This window comes from Paroedura picta, chromosome 2 (genome assembly GCF_049243985.1).
Source record: "Paroedura picta isolate Pp20150507F chromosome 2, Ppicta_v3.0, whole genome shotgun sequence".
Classification (NCBI taxonomy): domain Eukaryota; kingdom Metazoa; phylum Chordata; class Lepidosauria; order Squamata; family Gekkonidae; genus Paroedura; species Paroedura picta.
In genome coordinates this window covers 105,265,780-105,284,219 of record NC_135370.1, presented here as the reverse complement: position 1 = coordinate 105,284,219, position 18,440 = coordinate 105,265,780, and the positions used below count along the sequence as shown (strand labels likewise).

The window sequence follows — 18,440 nt, the reverse complement described above, 5'->3', positions numbered from 1 at the left end:
CTACATGTGGAGGAGTGGGAAATCAAACATGATTCTCTAGATTAGAGGTTGCCATTCTTAACCACTACACTAAACTTGCCCTGAAGAAGCTCCAAAATTAAATATTCAGTGGAATAAATTTAATAGCAAAAAGAATCAAAACAACATATAGTATCAGTCACTGTCATTATCACATGTGTTCAACTGTGTTGCAGCTCTGCCCTATACAAGTGTACATGGAACAAAATCCTATTGAGTCCAGTGAGACTTACTTCCAAATGAATGAGCATGATTGCAATTAGATGCAGACTAAGTTTTCCATCAGCAGAATGGACCCCCCCCCCCCCCAAGTACAGTCCACTGTTCCATGAAATGCTGCTTCTGGGGCAACAGGGAGCACTGAAAAAATGACACAAAGGGATCTGCAGCAGGAACAGAGGTCCTGTAAATTTAGGCTGCTTTATTTGGGACTTAATCCAGCCAAAGAAAATTCCTTTCAAGTTCTGTTACTTTCAGTGGAACGATTAATCAAATATTTGTATCTGAAAGCAAAGGGAAACAAATGCTTATTTGGGGCTGGAACCATGGTCCTGTACTCCATGAAAGGGTACAATAAGTAGCCCTTTCTGAATGGCTTATTTTTGTTTAGGTCCTTCCTTTAAAAAGGAGACTAAGCAGAAAAAAATCCCCAAAATTGAACTAACACCATTTTTGCCAGGATGTTAAGATTTCTACCACCACTTTCAATTTATCTGTTTCATTTAAACCCTGCCTTAGTCTCCAGGTGGGACTTAGGCCACTTACATAGCTCTCCTCTCTTCCATTTTAACCTCCTGTGATATAGGATATTCCAGGGGTACCTAACCTTTTTGAGTCTGTAAGCATCTTTGAAACTCTGACAAAAGGTGGTGGGCACAATCACAAAATGGTGGCAGCTGGTGTAGCCAGCCACAAAATATCAGGGACTGAGGTTATATATAACTGAAATAATAACTCTCCAATATTTCAGGCAGAATTTCTATTTAACAGGATGTCTTAATCTGCATAGCCAATCAGAAGTCATGCCAGGATAAAGCCACAGCTTGCCCTGTCCACTTTCTAAAAGCACTTGGCTGGCTCTAGGAAAGGTGTTGATGGACACCATGTTGGGGTCCACAGGGCTATGATTGACAGTGTGTGACTAGCCCAAGATCATCCAGCATGCTTCCACGGCAGAGCAGGGGCTTGAACCTGAGCCTCCCGGATCCGAGTCCAACCCTAATCACTGCTACACACTGGTTTCCAATTGATTAATATATCTTATTAATGTTTTCTTTCTTTAAATGCAAATAGGGGGAAGAAAGGAAGTAAGCAGAAGGCAAGGAAAACAAATTGAAAAGTTTGGCATCTTTTCTGTAAACTCTGCAACTTTTTTCACTTAAAGAAATTACAGCGTATGCTTTCAAGTATGAAGGAAAAAAGTTGACTAGATATTTTAATTCGCTGCTTGCAGTTTTCCACAACTGCCATAAACCTCAGGATTTCTATAACTTGCAAATATCGGTGCATGACTTCCTTTCCCTCTCTCAAAAAAAAGTGAATTCACTTACAGAGGATTTAATGTCCTTGGCTCGGTTAGCATACTTAAGCGTGTTATATGTGTCATCATAGAACAGAGAAGAAGGACTAACAGCAGCTATAATTATGGTGCGACAATTTCCTCCAAGAGAATCCTTCAGTAACCGAGTAAGCTTGCTGTTCCGATAAGGGATGTGCTGTTTCTTACTCTGGAAGAACAAAAAAAAACCCAAATGAAAAATGATGAGTATTTAATGGTTTGCTCAGATTACTGTAGCTTCAGATCATGTCTTACTATGAATAGCTGTTTCCAACTGTACGTCAGCAGCAGGTGATAAAACCTTAAAATATTTCATTTCCATTACTAATCTTCCTATAATGGCAACTCAGTCCCCAATATATCCTGTTACATGGACACTGCCCTGCCCTGCCCTTCCAATTTAACCAGGAGCTTTTACTTTCTAATTGTTGAAGGGCTGTTAGATATCGTAACTTTCTGCCTCTTTTCTGTATCTTTACTTATGAAAGGACTACAGTTAGCTTGCCAAATCTGCAATAACAATCCAGGCTGTTTCTCAAATTCAGCAACAATCTATGTTCTCTGCAGTCAGGCCCCTGAAACTTCTAGAAGAACCATGGGAAAACAATATAGAGGGGAGGCCAGCTGTAGATATGATAGATGTTCAAAATGCAGCTACTTCCTTTCAGAATGTTTGATATAGTGCAAGGCAGATTTGTTCAGCATGCTACTAATTCCCCTGCCCCCCAGTTTAACCAGATCCATTTATATTAATATTTATTATGATTATGTACATTTCATACCTGCCACTCTCAGCATACTGGCTCATGGGGTTACAGTATAAAAGAAAACCCCCACAACAGTAGCCCTGTTAAAATAACACAGAATGATACAAAACCACAACATAACAGAAAATAATCCTACTCCCATAACAGAATGCCTGCCACCTGAGAACAGAGGGCTATGTCAAAAAATCTTCACCCAGATAGTCAAGGGTGGCATACTTCCTGATGGGGAGTCCCAACTAGATCTTCCTCCTATACTGGCCACAACCAAAGACCTGGCAGAAGAGCTCCATCTTACAGGCCCTGCGAAAAGCTGACAAATCCTGCAGATCCCTTAGCTCTCCTGGGAGCTCATTCCACCAGGTAGGGTCCAGGACTGAAAAGGCCCTGGCCCTTGTTGAGGCCACACGAACTTCCCTAGAGCTGGGAATGACTAGCAGGTTGGTACCCACAGAGCTCAGAGGGGGACATAGGATGACAAACGGTCCCTCAGATACGTGGGTCCCAGACCGCGAAGTGCCTTAAAGATTAAAACCAAAACCTTGAACTGGATCCAGGCTGCAACTGGCAGCCAATGCAACTGCCTCAGCGCAGGCTGGATGTGGGCCCTCCAAAATGTTCCTGTGAAGAACCTAGCGGCCACATTCTATACCAGCTGCAATTTCCAGAGCAAAGGCAGGCCCGCGTACAGTGAGTTACAAAAGTCTATTCTGGAGGTGACTGTTGCATGGATCACCATAGCCAGGTGCTCAGATGAAAAATAGGGTACTAGTAGCCTCGCCTGATGGAAGATAGAAAAATGCCTGGTGAGCTACATTCTTTTCCTGTGCCTCTATAGTCAGTGAAGCTTCCAAGATCACTCCCAAGTTCCTGGCTTGGGGCGTGATGATCAGTTGCGACCCGGCCAGTATGGGTAAATGCGCTTCCTGTTCTGCCCCCTTCCTACCGAGCCATAGGACGTCTGTCTTGGAGGGGCTGAATTTCAGGCAATTTTGCTCAAGCTATCCAGCCATGGCTTCCAAACATCTGGCAAATGGTTCTAGGGGGTAGTCTGGGTGGCCATCCATGAGGATATAGAGCTGGGTGTCATCAATGTACTGATGACAGCCCAGCCCAAAGCTCAGATCCAGCTGGGCTAGAGGGCACAAAAAAATGTTAAAAAGAGTGGGGGAGAATATCGCCCCTGAAGAACTCCACAAGGTAGACTTCAGGAGCATGATAATTCATTCCCCACAGCCACCTTCTGGGATCGGTTCTGGAGAAAGGACCATAGCCAATCAAGGGCTATTCCCCATATTCCCGTCCTGGCAACGTGGTGAACCAATAACTTGGTTGACCACATCAAAGGTGACTGACATGGGTATGGGTATGCCCTGCTGACATAACCTCAGTGTTCAAACAAGGAGCACATTTGCTGTAATTACAGGCTGTTACAAAAGACAGATAGAAGAATTAAGAGTTGGTTTAACTAGGGAAGATGGGGGCTAAAATTGGTAACTTTACACAAGATGGTGTAGCCTTCCCCCCTCCTCCACGTCCAATGCAGAGCATTAAATAAATACATTCTCAAACAGAACCAGTTGAGCAAGCAAGTTCACTACATGGGAATGCCATTAAACTTAATAACAATTTTGTCTGGCTTCAGACTCAGAAAAAGTAAACATTATCTGTATTCTTAGAGTCATACATTCCATAACGATATCTTACATTCCTCTCATAACAGTAGATCTGATAGACCACTTGTTCTGATTGCAAATATATTCAACCCACAGTGCCTCTTCCTAAAACATCTAACAACCTAAAGTTCAGTCCCACCTCTGAGTTTCACAATGTTAAATGAAAACCATTCCCCATGAAATTTATAAACTCAGGAAGCTGTCTAAAAATAAGTTCTGATAGAGATAAGTACAGTAAACTAAACAGGCAAGAGGCAAGAGTTGGTGGATGAGGTGAAGGAGGTGGGGACCCTAGGGGGAAGTGACCATGTCCTCATAGAATTCCTTTTGAGATGGGGAGCCAAGAAAGCTTGTAGCCAGACACGGATGTTGGATTTTCGTAGGGCAAACTTTAATAAACTCAGAGACATGATGAGTGTCATACTATGGATGAGAATGCTGGAAGGGAAGGGAGCATGTGAAGGGTGGGCGCTACTCAAACAAGAGCTATTGCATGCTCAATCAATGACTATCCCAGAAAGACGAAAACACTGCAGGAGCTCTAAGAACCCTATTTGGATGAACAGAGAACTTCAAGAGGAACTAAGAAAGAAAAGGAAAATGTTCAGGAAATGGAGGGAAGGACACAGCTCTAAAGAAGAGTACCTACAGCTTACTAGGCACTGTAGATCAATCATCAAAAAGGCCAAAGCTGAGAGTGAGCTAAGATTGGCCAGGGAAGCCCATTGTAACAAGAAAAGATTTTTCAGTTATGTGAGGAGCAAACGTAAAGTAAAGGAGGCAATAGGCCCACTGTGGGGTGCGGATGGACAAACTCTAATGAAAGATGCAGAGAAAGCAGAAAGGCTTAGTGCCTATTTTACATCTGTTTTTTCCCGCAGGTCAAAGTGTTTAGGCACATCTAGAGATGGCCGTAGCCAAAGGATAGTGTCTGGGTGGCAGGTTAACATGGATAGAGAGGTTGTCGAGAGGCATTTAGCTGTACTGGATGAGTTCAAATCCCCTGGTCCGGATGAAATGCACCCGAGAGTACTCAAAGAACTTTCCAGAGAACTTGCACTGCCCTTGAACATCATCTTCGGAACCTCTTTAAGGACTGGAGATGTCCCGGAGGACTGGAAAAGAGCAAACGTTATTCCGATCTTCAAAAAAGGGAGGAAGGATGACCCGGGAAACTACAGACCAGTGAGTCTGACCTCTGTTGTGGGGAAGATAATGGAGCAGATATTAAAGGGAGCGATCTGCAAACATCTGGAGGACAATTTGGTGATCCAAGGAAGTCAGCATGGATTTGTCTCCAACAGGTCCTGCCAGACCAACCTTTTTTGACCAAGTAACAGGTTTGCTGGATCGTGGAAATTCGGTTGATGTCATTTACTTGGATTTTAGTAAAGCTTTTGACAAGGTTCCCCATGATGTTCTGATGGATAAGTTGAAGGACTGCAATCTGGATTTTCAGATAGTTAGGTGGATAGGGAATTGGTTAGAGAACCGCACTCAAAGAGTTGTTGTCAATGGTGTTTCATCAGACTGGAGAGAGGTGAGTAGCGGGGTACCTCAGGGCTCGGTGCTCGGCCCGGTACTTTTTAACATATTTATTAATGATCTAGATGAGGGGGTGGAGGGACTACTCATCAAGTTTGCAGATGACACCAAATTGGGAGGACTGGCAAATACTCCGGAAGATAGAGACAGAGTTCAACAAGATCTGAACACAATGGAAAAATGGGCAAATGAGAACAAGATGCAATTTAATAAAGATAAGTGTAAAGTTCTGCATCTGGGTCAGAAAAATGAAAAGCATGCCTACTGGATGGGGGATACACTTCTAGGTAGCACTGTGTGTGAACGAGACCTTGGGGTACTTGTGGACTGTAAACTAAACATGAGCAGGCAGTGTGATGCAGCGGTAAAAAAGGCAAATGCCATTTTGGCCTGTATCAACAGGGGCATCACATCAAAATCACAAGATGTCATAGTCCCATTGTATACGGCACTGGTCAGACCACACCTGGAGTACTGTGTGCAGTTCTGGAGGCCTCACTTCAAGAAGGACGTCGATAAAATTGAAAGGGTACAGAGGAGAGCGACGAAGATGATCTGGGGCCAAGGGACCAAGCCCTATGAAGATAGGTTGAGGGACTTGGGAATGTTCAGCCTGGAGAAAAGGAGGTTGAGCGGGGACATGATAGCCCTCTTTAACTATTTGAAAGGTTGTCACTTGGAGGAGGTCAGGATGCTGTTTCTGCTGGCTGCAGAGGAGAGGACATGCAGTAATGGGTTTAAACTTCAAGTACAACGATATAGGCTAGATATCAGGAAAATGTTTTTCTCAGTCAGAGTAGTTCAGCAGTGGAATAGGCTGCCTAAGGAGGTGGTGAGCTCCCCCTGACTGGAAGTCTTCAAGCAAAGGTTGGATACACACTTTTCTTGGATGCTTTAGGATGCTTAGGGCTAATCCTGTGTTGAGCAGGGGGTTGGACTAGATGGCCTGTATGGCCCCTTCCAACTCTATGATTCTAAACACTTAAAGGATAATCTCAGGCTGGAGGTCAACAATAAACTCTTTCTCCTTTGAATAAAACTCACTGGGTAGTTGTGACCAATGAAAATCATTATTTTATTTTGAAAAAAATATGTTTCTTCCCTGGGAACTTGCTCAAGACAATGTAACCATTAAAAACAATAATAATAACAAAAAAACCTAGTTAAACTCCAGCATCATGACTCTGAGCAATCAGCCAGAAATTAGTAATGCTATTTTTAATAATACCAAATATTTACGTAACATGCTAACTTTAATGTTGTCTTCATGCATTACACTCTCATAATTCTTACAACATCCATGAAACAGAAGATCACTATTACTGTTCCTGTTGCCATATGGCAACATTGTTATGGTTATTCATATGTTATGGATTGTTTCATGTATTGTTCATACGTTCCATGTAAACCACCCTGAGGCTCCGGGGAGAGCGGTATATAAATATAATAAATAAAAAAATAAAATGGGTAGTGGTTACTGAGATTGAGAAGTATGACTCACTTAATGCCATCTAGAAATTTCATGCAGACGTAAAATTTCAGTTAGAAGCTTCTCACCCAGAATTTATGGCATAATCCTCTGCATGTTCAGTCAGAAGTTCAGATTCAGGCTCTAAGCCACTAGTCAAATATGTAGTAAGCCACATAATATATGTAGTAATATTCATCTATAGTAGACTGCTGAATACCAAACAAATATTTAACAGATAGCACACAATTCCAAACTTTCTCATCATTTTCTTCTTTAGATTTGATCTCAAACGGATTAGTAGGGGTGTGCAAACATGCCCCCCCCGGCGGGTATTTTTCAGATTCGAGAATACTGAATCCCCAAAAATCAATATTCTCAAATCCCAATATTGGTATGGTATTTGGATTTGGTTAGCATTCAGAATTTTTTTTTCTAGGTCCATATACCTACGTGGACTGTTATAGTCAATGGTCTCCACGAGTATAATAGACAATCAACCCATGGATATCAGGGGGGGCTGTTTTTTGAGGTAGAGGCAAAAAATTTGCAGCATAGCTGCTGGTGCCTCTCCTCAACCCCCTCCCCCCCATTTCAAAAAGGGGTCCAATTCTATGTATCCTCAAAGAGAGTGCCCCCATTCTCCATTGATCTCAAGAGGAAAAAGGCATTTAAAGAAATGCAGTTACCTTAAATGTCTTTTTCAAGCTGCAATTGAACTCCAAAGGCATTTAAAGGGCTCACTGCCCGTTTAATTACATTCTTCAAGCAGCAATGCACCTAGAAGGCATTTAAAAGGACTGCAGTCTCTTTAAATGTGACTATTTGTCTGTCCTGAAAAATACCAACTATTTTTGAGTTTTTTTTGGGGGGGGGGAGGTGGCCACTTTGGACAGCCAAAATTCAGCCCCAATCTATATCCAGCTGAAAGAACAGTTGAAAAATACCATTTAAAAAAAACTCAGCTATCCTGACTGCACACCGCTACAGATTAGTATGAAACCTAATAATTAATGGTAGGGGATGGGAAGGATCTCATACATACCTTTGGGTCTGCCAGAGCATTTATGACATTGCCAAGAGCTAGCAGTGACCGGTTAATATTTGCCCCTTCTCTAAAGCGAGCACCTTTGGCATTGGTGGCACGGGCACGCTCTGATCCTGCCAGGTCAATGAGAGACAGTTTGGCAATACGGACATTCTGACTGATACTGGCTGTCTTATCTTGTTGCCTCAAATAAATCTACAAATGGGAGAGTAAATAACAAACAAATGAAGCAAAGGACCAAAAAATATACCTATCCTTTGGGGAAGGGAAATTCACATATAGTACAATTTTAAACCGAGTCTGTAGGAGCCAATGGATTGCACTCTAGCACACACAAACTTAAAACTTTTATTGCACTGCCACAGAGAATTCATAAGAAATCAGAAGGTATTTCTTACATTAAGACTATTTCAGGATGGAATTTAATTAATAGTTTTAAAATTCTGCTTCCTATGCAGTTTATGTACAGAAAAACAACCTGCTAAGACTTGCCCAGTACACAGTGTCGAAGTTTAATATCATACCTTCAGTATAATGCTAAGCATATTCATTTAGAAGCCTCAATGAATTCCTGTGCAAATAAATGGAGTATTCATGCCAAAGCACCTTGCGAACACTTATTCACTTATAAGTACTTCTCAGTAAATATGTATAAGAGCAGGATGTTAGTTACAAAACCTGCCACTTTAGCAGCAAACATTCCAGAAACAAAAGGATTGTGTTTGTAAAAATACTACATTTACGTGGGCACAAAGTACATTTATTTGTCAGAAGCAGCTTTGACATCTCCATAGATTACTCATCTGAAGTTTCAAGAGGACTCCTGAACTGAATGCTGTTTAAGCACAAAGGATTTAAAGCAAGCCTGTGAGCTAGATCTCTTTTCCCAAGACCAAAGCTATTATGGCTGAGGTGAAATATTCTGAGGATGCTCTCACCATTTAAAAAAAAAAAAAAACACAAAGCTTCAAAGGTTATCTAAGATCCTCAGTCACTTTATCTGCTATATCATCTTACCTGAAAGACAGCATGAGACCGAGATGAGGAAGCATTCACATCAGTAGGATGTTGTGTTCTGTTTCTGTTTCCATTATCCAACATTTGCAGGATCTCCTTGGCAGAATTTGGCTGCAATGTTTCAAAAACAGCAATGTGAAGTTAGCAAATCTTTGCTAGATTTTAATCAGGGAGATTTATCATCCAGTTCTGTGATAACATTAACATAGCTTAAACTTTTGTTGCCGTGTTGATCCCAGAGGATCCAAGAGACAAAGCATGTAAGATGATAGCTTTTATCAAACCAGCTTCTATTGGTGCACACCAGCTTCAGCACCTGCCTCAAGATTATGTTCAACATTAACATGCACACCATTGCTTAAATAACAAGAAACATAATTTTTCCTATCAAAATATACCGGTCCACTCAGATTGTTAGCTTGGTTACTCAGCTCGCTAGTTATATTTGTTCAACATTTCTAAAATTCATCTTAAAAATTAATTGAAGTATTAAATATTCAGAGAGAAGCCTTCACATGTACAGATATACACACACGTATATGAATGAAGAGTTGGAAATCAATTTTGTCTGTTAGACAACTTGTTTTACAGTAGAGCATTCCCTAGGAGTCAGTCTTGTCCAGCTCCTTATCAAGCCTAATTACAGCACCAACCAGAAGGTCCATTATTTCAGAAATGTTCGAGATGGGGAGATATTATTTAGCAAGGAATCACTCTGAGCTACCAGCTTGGAAAGTGGAGGTAAAGTCAATGTGCATATTGGGGCAAATTACTATGGTTGCATCAATTCTGTAATTAAAATTTGTTTAGGCTGGCTCTCTTTGCATCAATTGGCTTCATCTAAAACTTTTGCAATTCACCATACTTCCTCATGTTGTCTTTATTTTTCTCCCATATTGCCCTGCTGCCAGAATATGTTTCTCTCCCTTCCTTTAAGACCACTGTCCTGAATAGGGTCTATTTTGAGCCACTCTCCCAGTATGTCTTTTTCAGTTCCTTGTGTCACCTGAATATTTTGTTTACCCATCTCTACTATCTTGCTCTCTCAGTATCTTGTTAATATAGACTGGAAGCTATTTAGGCAAAGAACAGAAGAGCACTGCAAGCACCACGTTGTTCAACAGTAGCAAACAGGGCAGATGCTGCTTTCTGCTGGGCTGTGACTGCTTATACAAATGGAATCAGTAGCATAAGTATACAGAAGATTGCTGGGAAGGAGACTGCCCTAATTCCAGGAACTAACAAGGCAGCTGTCAGCTTCACTCTCAGTTTTACCTGCAGCAGCCAAGATGCATCATGGGGTGGCAGCAGTATAAGGAAAGTACTTGAACCGAGGTTGGGAAAAAGAGGAGGAAAAAATCCAAAGGAAGGCCTCGTGATGGTACAGTGGGCTTTAAATTAAGACTCTGAGATGCTAAATACACAACTGACAAGAGGACATGGCTTTGTGCTGAGGTCGCCAAGCCACTTTGCTCAGGATCATTATTTCAATCTTGAAAGCACAACTTCAGAGTAAATGGTTTAAGGGGCTGCTGCCAAATGTTTCAGTTTTGTTTACTGATTTATATAGTTGTTCTGTAGAAACCATCTTTACTGCTAGAACACTCAGACACCAGTTAATAACCTGTGTGTCTTGCAATGGTGGCAGTAGTTCACACTAGGCTAGCTCCCCACAGCAAAAAAAGTGTAAATCTTTACTTCTTTATTCTAAATAGTCACACTATAAACAACTCAATTCTTCCAATTTGCAGGACATCAAAAATAGGGTTGGAAGTTACTGTGATTTGTTCCTCTGCATTTAATTCCATAGCATTCAAATGGATTGGAACATCCATGAGAACCTTTCAATATCTGTCAATTAACATGAATTTAGAAAGCCATGCAGGATCTTTGGAAATGTGGATATGTGCTCACAGTAGGACTTGAAGCAACACTGAGTCATATTCTTTGGTGTGACTGGGTAGGGGGTCTGCATGCATCACTGCACTGCACTCATAATTTTCTTGGCCACCAGGAGAGCTAGAGGGGCCTATCCACCTTTGCTCTGGCCTGGGCAGCCCATCTCGCTGCTAGGCTTGCCTTGGTCTGCAAGGGCACTTTGGCCCTGCCTCTGCCTTTCTAAGGCCCATTATGCACGGCCGCCGAAACGGCGATTTCGGGTCACATGGAAAACGCGGAGGGGGAAGACACAAAGCACACCGGTTATGCACAGGACGGGACGCAACGGTGGCAAAACCCAGAGTAACCGATTATGCACGTGGCGATCCCGGCGCCGCTTCTGGTTACGCCCCGGTCACCCGGAAGCTGTGCTTTCTTCCGCGTTTCGCTAACGCAGCTTTTTCAGCGGCATGCACCAAAGCTGCGGCCGGTTGCAGCCGGCACCGTGTGTTATCGGTGATTTTAGTCGCCGCCATTCTATCCCGAATGTGCGTTATTCCCCCCGTGCATAATGGGTCTAAGAGACATTTTTAAAATGGGTTTTCCTTCTAGTGTTAATGATAAAGGCATATACCATACATACCTGATGTAAAGTTAACCCATGTACCAATACTCCTTTTTGAGGATCTTCACGAACAGCCAGTGGTCCTGAGTTTACTAGTAAATCACGTATTTGTTCATTATACACCTTGACAAAAATGTTAAAGAATTTTTTTAAACTGTGGATAACGCATTGAAATATGTTACACATCTACCTGAAGGAAGAAGGCACTAGCAGCAATTGAACAAAATATTGGATGAATTTGTTCCCTCTGCGTTTGCGGGTGTATGAGACTAGGCATAGCCGGAGATGCAAAATTTTGTACCAAGTTGCAATACAAGGTCTCTTGGTCCTTGGTTTGCAGTTTTTGATTTGCCTAATACATTTAGGTCTGCTTATTCTTTTTTTTTTTGGTTTGTATTATTTAAATGCTCCCCCTTCAAGGATCGCTGCCTTGTTGTGGCAAGGGGGCTTGCGTAGTTCAGTGAAGCTATGAGCTATGCCGTGCAGGGCCACCCAAGACGGACAGGTCATAGCTGAGAGCTCTGACAAAAGGTGATCCACTGGAGAAGGCAATGGCAAACCACTCCAGTATCTTTGCCATGAAAACTCTATGGACAGTTCCAATAGGCATAACGATATGACGCTGGAAGATGAGCCCCTCAGGTCGGAAGGTGTCCAATATGCTACTGGGGATGAGCAGACGGCTAGTACGAGTAGCGCCAGAATGAATGAAGCGGCTGGGCCAAAGCCGAAAGGACGCTCAGTTGTGGAAGTAACTGGTGGCGAAAAGACAGTCCGATGCTGTAAAGATTTTTATTCCATAGGAACCTGGAACGTCAGATCCATGAATCAAGGCAAGCTGGACGTGGTTAAACAAGAAATGAGAAGACTGAACATCGACATTTTAGGAATCAGTGAACTAAAATGGACAGGAATGGGTGAATTTAATTCAGATGACCATCAGGTATACTACTGTGGACAAGAATCTCGCAGAAGAAATGGAGTAGCATTCATAATCAATAAGAGAGTAGGAAAAGCAGTCTTGGGATACAATCCCCAAAATGACAGAATGATCTCGGTTCGAATCCAAGGCAAACCATTCAACATCACAGTGATCCAGGTCTACGCCCCAACCACTGCTGCTGAAGAGGATGAAGTTGATCAGTTCTATGAAGCCCTACAACACCTTCTAGAAGCAACGCCCAAAAATGATGTGCTTATCATCATGGGGGATTGGAATGCTAAAGTAGGAAGCCAAAAGATAACTGGGATAACAGGCAAGTTTGGCCTTGGAGTACAAAATTAAGCAGGGCACAGGCTGGTAGAATTTTGTCAAGAGAATACAATGGTCATAGCAAACACTCTTTTCCAGCAACCCAAGAGACGACTCTACACATGGACATCACCAGACGGTCAACACAGAAATCAGATTGACTATGTGCTCTGCAGCCAAAGATGGAAAAGTTCTATCCAGTCAATAAAAACAAGACCAGGAGCTGATTGTGGGTCAGATCATGAGCTTCTTGTTGCAAAATTTAGGCTTAAATTGAAGAAAGTAGGGAAAAGCACTAGGCCACTCAGGTATGAACTAAATCATATCCCTGACGAATACACAGTGGAGGTGACAAATAGATTTAAGGAATTAGATCTGATAGACAGAGTGCCTGAAGAACTATGGACGGAGGTTCGCAACATTGTACAAGAGGTAGCAACTAAAACCATCCCAAAGAAAAAGAAATGCAAGAAATCAAAATGGCTGTCTGAGGAAGCTTTACAAATAGCTAAGGAGAGAAGGGAAGTGAAAGGCAAGGGAGAAAGAGAAAGATACACCCAATTGAATGCAGAATTCCAGAGAAAAGCTAGAAGAGATAAGAATGCCTTCTTAAATGAACAGTGCAAACAAATAGAAGAAAACAATAGAATGGGGAGGACCAGAGATCTTTTCAAGAAAATTGGAGATATGAAGAGAACGTTTCATGCAAAGATGGGTATGATAAGGGACCAAAATGGTAGGGACCTCACAGAAGCAGAAGAGATCAAACAAAGGTGGCAAAATTATACAGAAGAACTATACAAGAGCGAGCTTAACATCCCTGATGACCACAATGGGGTAGTTACTGACCTGGAGCCAGACATCCTGGAATGTGAAGTCAAATGGGCCTTAGGAAGTCTGAGCAACAATAAAGCTAGTGGTAGTGACAGCATTCCAGTTGAACTATTCAAAATCTTAAAGGACGATGCAGTAAAAGTGCTACACTCAATATGCCAGCAAATTTGGAAAACTCAACAATGGCCACAGGATTGGAAAAGGTCAGTTTACATTCCAATCCCAAAGAAGGGCAATGCCAAAGAATGTTCAAACTACCGCACCATCGCACTAATTTCTCATGCTAGCAAAGTTATGCTCAAAATCCTACAAGCTAGGCTCCAGCAATATGTGGACCGAGAACTTCCAGAAGTACAGGCAGGATTTCGAAGAGGCAGAGGAACTAGAGATCAAATTGCCAACATACGCTGGATCATGGAGAAAGCTAGGGAGTACCAGAAGAACGTCTACTTCTGCTTCATTGACTATGCTAAAGCCTTTGATTGTGTGGAGCACAACAAATTGTGGCAAGTTCTTAAAGAGATGGGAATACCAGAGCATCTTATTTGTCTCTTGAGAAATTTATATGCAGGTCAAGAAGCAACAGTGAGAACTGAACATGGAATCACTGACTGGTTCAAAATTGAGAAAGGAGTTCGGCAAGGCTGTATACTGTCGCCTTGCCTATTTAACTTGTATGCAGAGCACATCATGAGAAATGCGGGATTAGAGGAGTCACAAATTGGGATCAAGATTGCAGGGAGAAATATCAACAACCTCAGATATGCAGATGATACCACTCTAATGGCAGAAAGTGAAGAGGAACTAAAGAGCCTGTTGACGCGGGTGAAGGAGGAGAGTGCCAAAGTTGGCTTGAAACTCAACATCAAGAAAACAAAGATCATGGCATCCGGCCCTCTCAATTCCTGGCAAATAGAAGGGGAAGAAATGGAGATAGTGACAGATTTTATTTTCCTGGGCTCCAAGATCACTGCAGATGGGGACTGCAGCAAAGAAATTAAAAGACGCTTGCTCCTGGGGAGGAAAGCTATGGCAAATCTAGACAGCATCCTAAAAAGCAGAGACATCACCCTGCCAACAAAAGTGCGTTTAGTCAAGGCTATGGTCTTCCCAGTTGCAATGTATGGCTGCGAAAGTTGGACCATAAGGAAGGCCGAGCGTCAAAGAATTGAGGCTTTTGAACTCTGGTGCTGGAGAAGACTCTTGCGAGTCCCTTGGACTGCAAGGCGAACAAACCAGTCAGTCCTAGAGGAGATCAGCCCTGACTGCTCCTTAGAAGGCCAGATCCTGAAGATGAAACTCAAATATTTTGGCCACCTCATGAGAAGGAAGGACTCCCTGGAGAAGAGCCTAATGCTGGGAGAGATCGAGGGCAAAAGAAGAAGGGGACGACAGAGAATGAGGTGGATGGATGGAGTCACTGAAGCAGTGGGTGTGAACTTAAATGGACTCCGGGGAATGGTAGAGGACAGGAAGGCCTGGAGGATCATTGTCCATGGGGTCGCGATGGGTCGGACACGACTTCGCACATAACAACAACAACAATTTAAATGCTATTTTCTTTAATTTGTTCATTAAAACTATGTTTTGTAAAGGACATAAGCCCCCATCCCTGGGGAGATATGATATGAAAATACCCCCCCCAATATTTAATTAAAACTATTTTTAGACCTACCTTCATCCTGAGCATCTCAAAACCAAAGCAGGAATAAAATCAAAATAGTCCGACAAAGCAATAAAACAGTAAAATAGCTTTGTAAAACAATCTAAATGTACCTTATGTCTTTACCCACAGGATATTTCCCTTTTGGCCAGTCCTCTGGAACAACTGTTTTACAGACTGGTTGGAAAGGCAGTAGGTTAGAAACCCTCCTGACTCCTTCTGGAGGATTGTTTCACAGACCTGGTGCAGCTACTAAAAAAATTTGAGCCCAGCCTGTTGCAAAACATGCCCCAGGTAAAGGAGGTGCTAATATAGGCCTTTCTGTACAGAACAGGATTTCTGCTTAGGAAAGTTGTTGCAGTCACTATTTAAACGATTGATCATTTACCTTCTCCCCAAGCTGCTACACATCTAATCTAAAACATTCATATTTTATCAAACAAATCTCTTAACCTACTGTCAAAATCTTCATGCCATATATTCAATTTTGTAGAAGGAAGATGTTTTGTCATTTGAGAAGAACACTAATTAAGCAAATTATCATGCTGCCCAATCCCATATATCAAATTTTGAAAATATGCCAAGCCAGTTATATTTTTTGATAAGTATGCCTAGAATCAAACAGTTTGCTTGCACTTGCTGTTTTTTGTTTGTTTTAAGAATAGAACACATACTTTATACAGTTTGGAACACAATTAAATCTAATCCCATTTTTAACAATGCACAAGTTGCACTGCAAAACTAGTGAACAATGCACTTCAAATTGGACCCAGAAACCAAATGGAACCCAACTATCTTGTAAAACTGGCATGAGCAGTGAAAGAAAAACCCTGACCTTTTGTTCAAAATTCATGTGTCCATTTACCTCAAGGTATGAAACAGCAATAGCACAATGCTTCTCCTCCTTCATTCGATCCATGGCATTGTAGAGCTCCACCATGGTCAGGTACATCACCCCAGGATCTTCAGGTGACCCTAACATTGTATGAGTCTTTCCTGCACCAGTTGCACCATATGCAAGCACTACATTTTGGGGGGGAAGGGAAGGAATGAAAATGTTAATTGGTGGAGTACTTGGCAACTCAACCCCCCAAAACAAAAGGATCTAGCTACTTGCAAATTGTTGAGAAATCTCACACATAAGAAATGGAGTTGGAGTAAACAAGAAAGAATAGGAATAGCGCTGCAAATAGCTGCCATGACTCCGTGAAGCTGTGACATGCAAAATTTAGGTATGTACAACTGTTTGTTTCCCAGGGACTGACAGATGCCATTCAGAAAAATAATTTGGTATTAGCAGCTGGAATCAAACTGTCTGGGAGGAAGAATGAATGGTTCCCTAACAGACAATTATTTTGAAAGAAGCCTCACTGTACACAAGGAAACAGAGCTAACAGATGCAAAGTGAAAAAAAATCCAAAACAAACAAATAAACAAACCAAGACTATTAAAGCTACCCAACAATTTGGAGAATGGCGGCAACACTTCACTGCAACACAGAGTAAAGAAGTATGACAGCTACATTATGTTGTTTCCCCCCACCCCACAATAGAATCAGAAGGGGTAAATTGTTTTATGGCGGCTGATATAGGATTATTTTATTACTACTGAAGCTATAATAAATATAGATAAATTACCTGTGCAATTATATCCATTTAAAAATCCATCCAGCACTGTTTTGGTAGTGTGTTCAAACACCTCCAACTGTGAAGAATTTTCATCAAATACAGCATCAAACACAAATTTGAGATCTTTATTTAGCCTTTTGTTAAGGTCCCGGTATGGGAGCTTTTTTCCATGAAAGAAACTGACTTCTTCCACCTTTGGATCAAAGACCAAGATGTGCTTGTCGACCACTTGGAGCACTTTGCTGAAGTTGCCATCCCTTTCTTTTTGATTCTCTGGGCGAATGCGGATCACTACTTTGACGTGATTACAGACATCTTCTTGGACAGTAGCAGACATTATGAGGAATGGATACGTCTGTGGAATATTTCACACATATTGTAAGAATCTTTCCTATAGTTTGGAAACCATTACAGCAGTTAGAACAAGCAAAACAAGTGACTTTTGGTTTAGGACTGGTCGTTTTATTATTAAAGACTATATCCCCAAATCAGTAAAGGAGCAATTGACTGATTAATTATACTAATAGGGTTAGAAAAATACCATCAGCCCAAAACCTTGATGGCTCATGTATCAAACACATACACATTTAACACAATCAGGAGTTAGTATCTAACAAACACACATCATAAACTGAATCAGTTACTTTAAAATCTATTATATTTTCTAGTACTGAACCCTAACAAGTAAAATTGTGCTGTTTTGATTTCTAAACCTTACTGAAAAGAATGGATTATTACAATTGTTGTATTTTGCATGTTTTTTAAGAATTTCAGAACTGCATACCTGGCAGTTAACTAATTTTATTCACAGAGCAACCCTGGAAATATGTTTAGGGGGAAAGAGGTATTCAGGGATACTTATAGAACATTTCTAAACACATAAGGACTGAATTAAAACAAGAGTAGAGATCCGGTTACATTGGAAGGCCAGAAAGAGACCATGGAGGCCAAGGCCTTCTCCTGATGTTACTCCATGGCACTGGTATTCAGAGGTTTACTATCTCTGAATATAGAAATTTCTTTTAGTCACCATGGGTAGTCACCTAAAATAATACATTTCATCCTGAAAGTCCTGAAAGCCAAGTCTCCCTAGGCTGGGTGTCACCCTACTCATTGCATCACACTGGCTATTATATTTGAAGTATTTGAAGTCAATATCCTAGCCTGCAAGATATACCACACTTAATATAACAGCAACAATAACAACATACCCTATCAGTTCTACAGACTCTAAGCACCTTTGGATGCTGAATTACAAATGCAAGCTTAACTCATAAATTTCCAACAAATCAGAACGTTTTTTTAAATCTCCATGGCATTCTATGAAGACAAATAAACACTCCTATTGCATGCTCAATGTTACACTGCTTCTAGATTTTACAGTGGACAGCACCTAAAACCAGTGGATGGCTCCTTTGTTGTTAATAACAACCTGAAATTTAAGATGAGCCTGAGTAAGCTCTATG

General features: G+C 41.5%; 1 protein-coding gene across 5 annotated transcripts in view; it reads right to left on the bottom strand.

The window, feature by feature from the left end:
• The window catches only part of KIF18A (kinesin family member 18A), a 58,098-nt gene that overhangs the window by 38,772 nt on the left and 886 nt on the right, over nucleotides 1-18,440 (bottom strand). For 4 of the 5 annotated variants that reach the window (XM_077321969.1, XM_077321966.1, XM_077321970.1 and 1 more), the window contains exons 2-7: nucleotides 16,984-17,329; nucleotides 16,212-16,369; nucleotides 11,616-11,720; nucleotides 9,095-9,205; nucleotides 8,075-8,272; nucleotides 1,569-1,745 (exon numbers count right to left, since the gene is read on the bottom strand). In XM_077321969.1, coding sequence (XP_077178084.1) covers nucleotides 1,569-1,745; nucleotides 8,075-8,272; nucleotides 9,095-9,205; nucleotides 11,616-11,720; nucleotides 16,212-16,369; nucleotides 16,984-17,311 — 1,077 coding nt within the window. In that variant the 5' untranslated portion in view covers nucleotides 17,312-17,329. Of the gene's footprint in view, nucleotides 1-1,568; nucleotides 1,746-8,074; nucleotides 8,273-9,094; nucleotides 9,206-11,615; nucleotides 11,721-16,211; nucleotides 16,370-16,983; nucleotides 17,366-18,440 lie in introns of all 5 variants that reach the window. The other variant, XM_077321968.1, reaches the window with a different exon arrangement.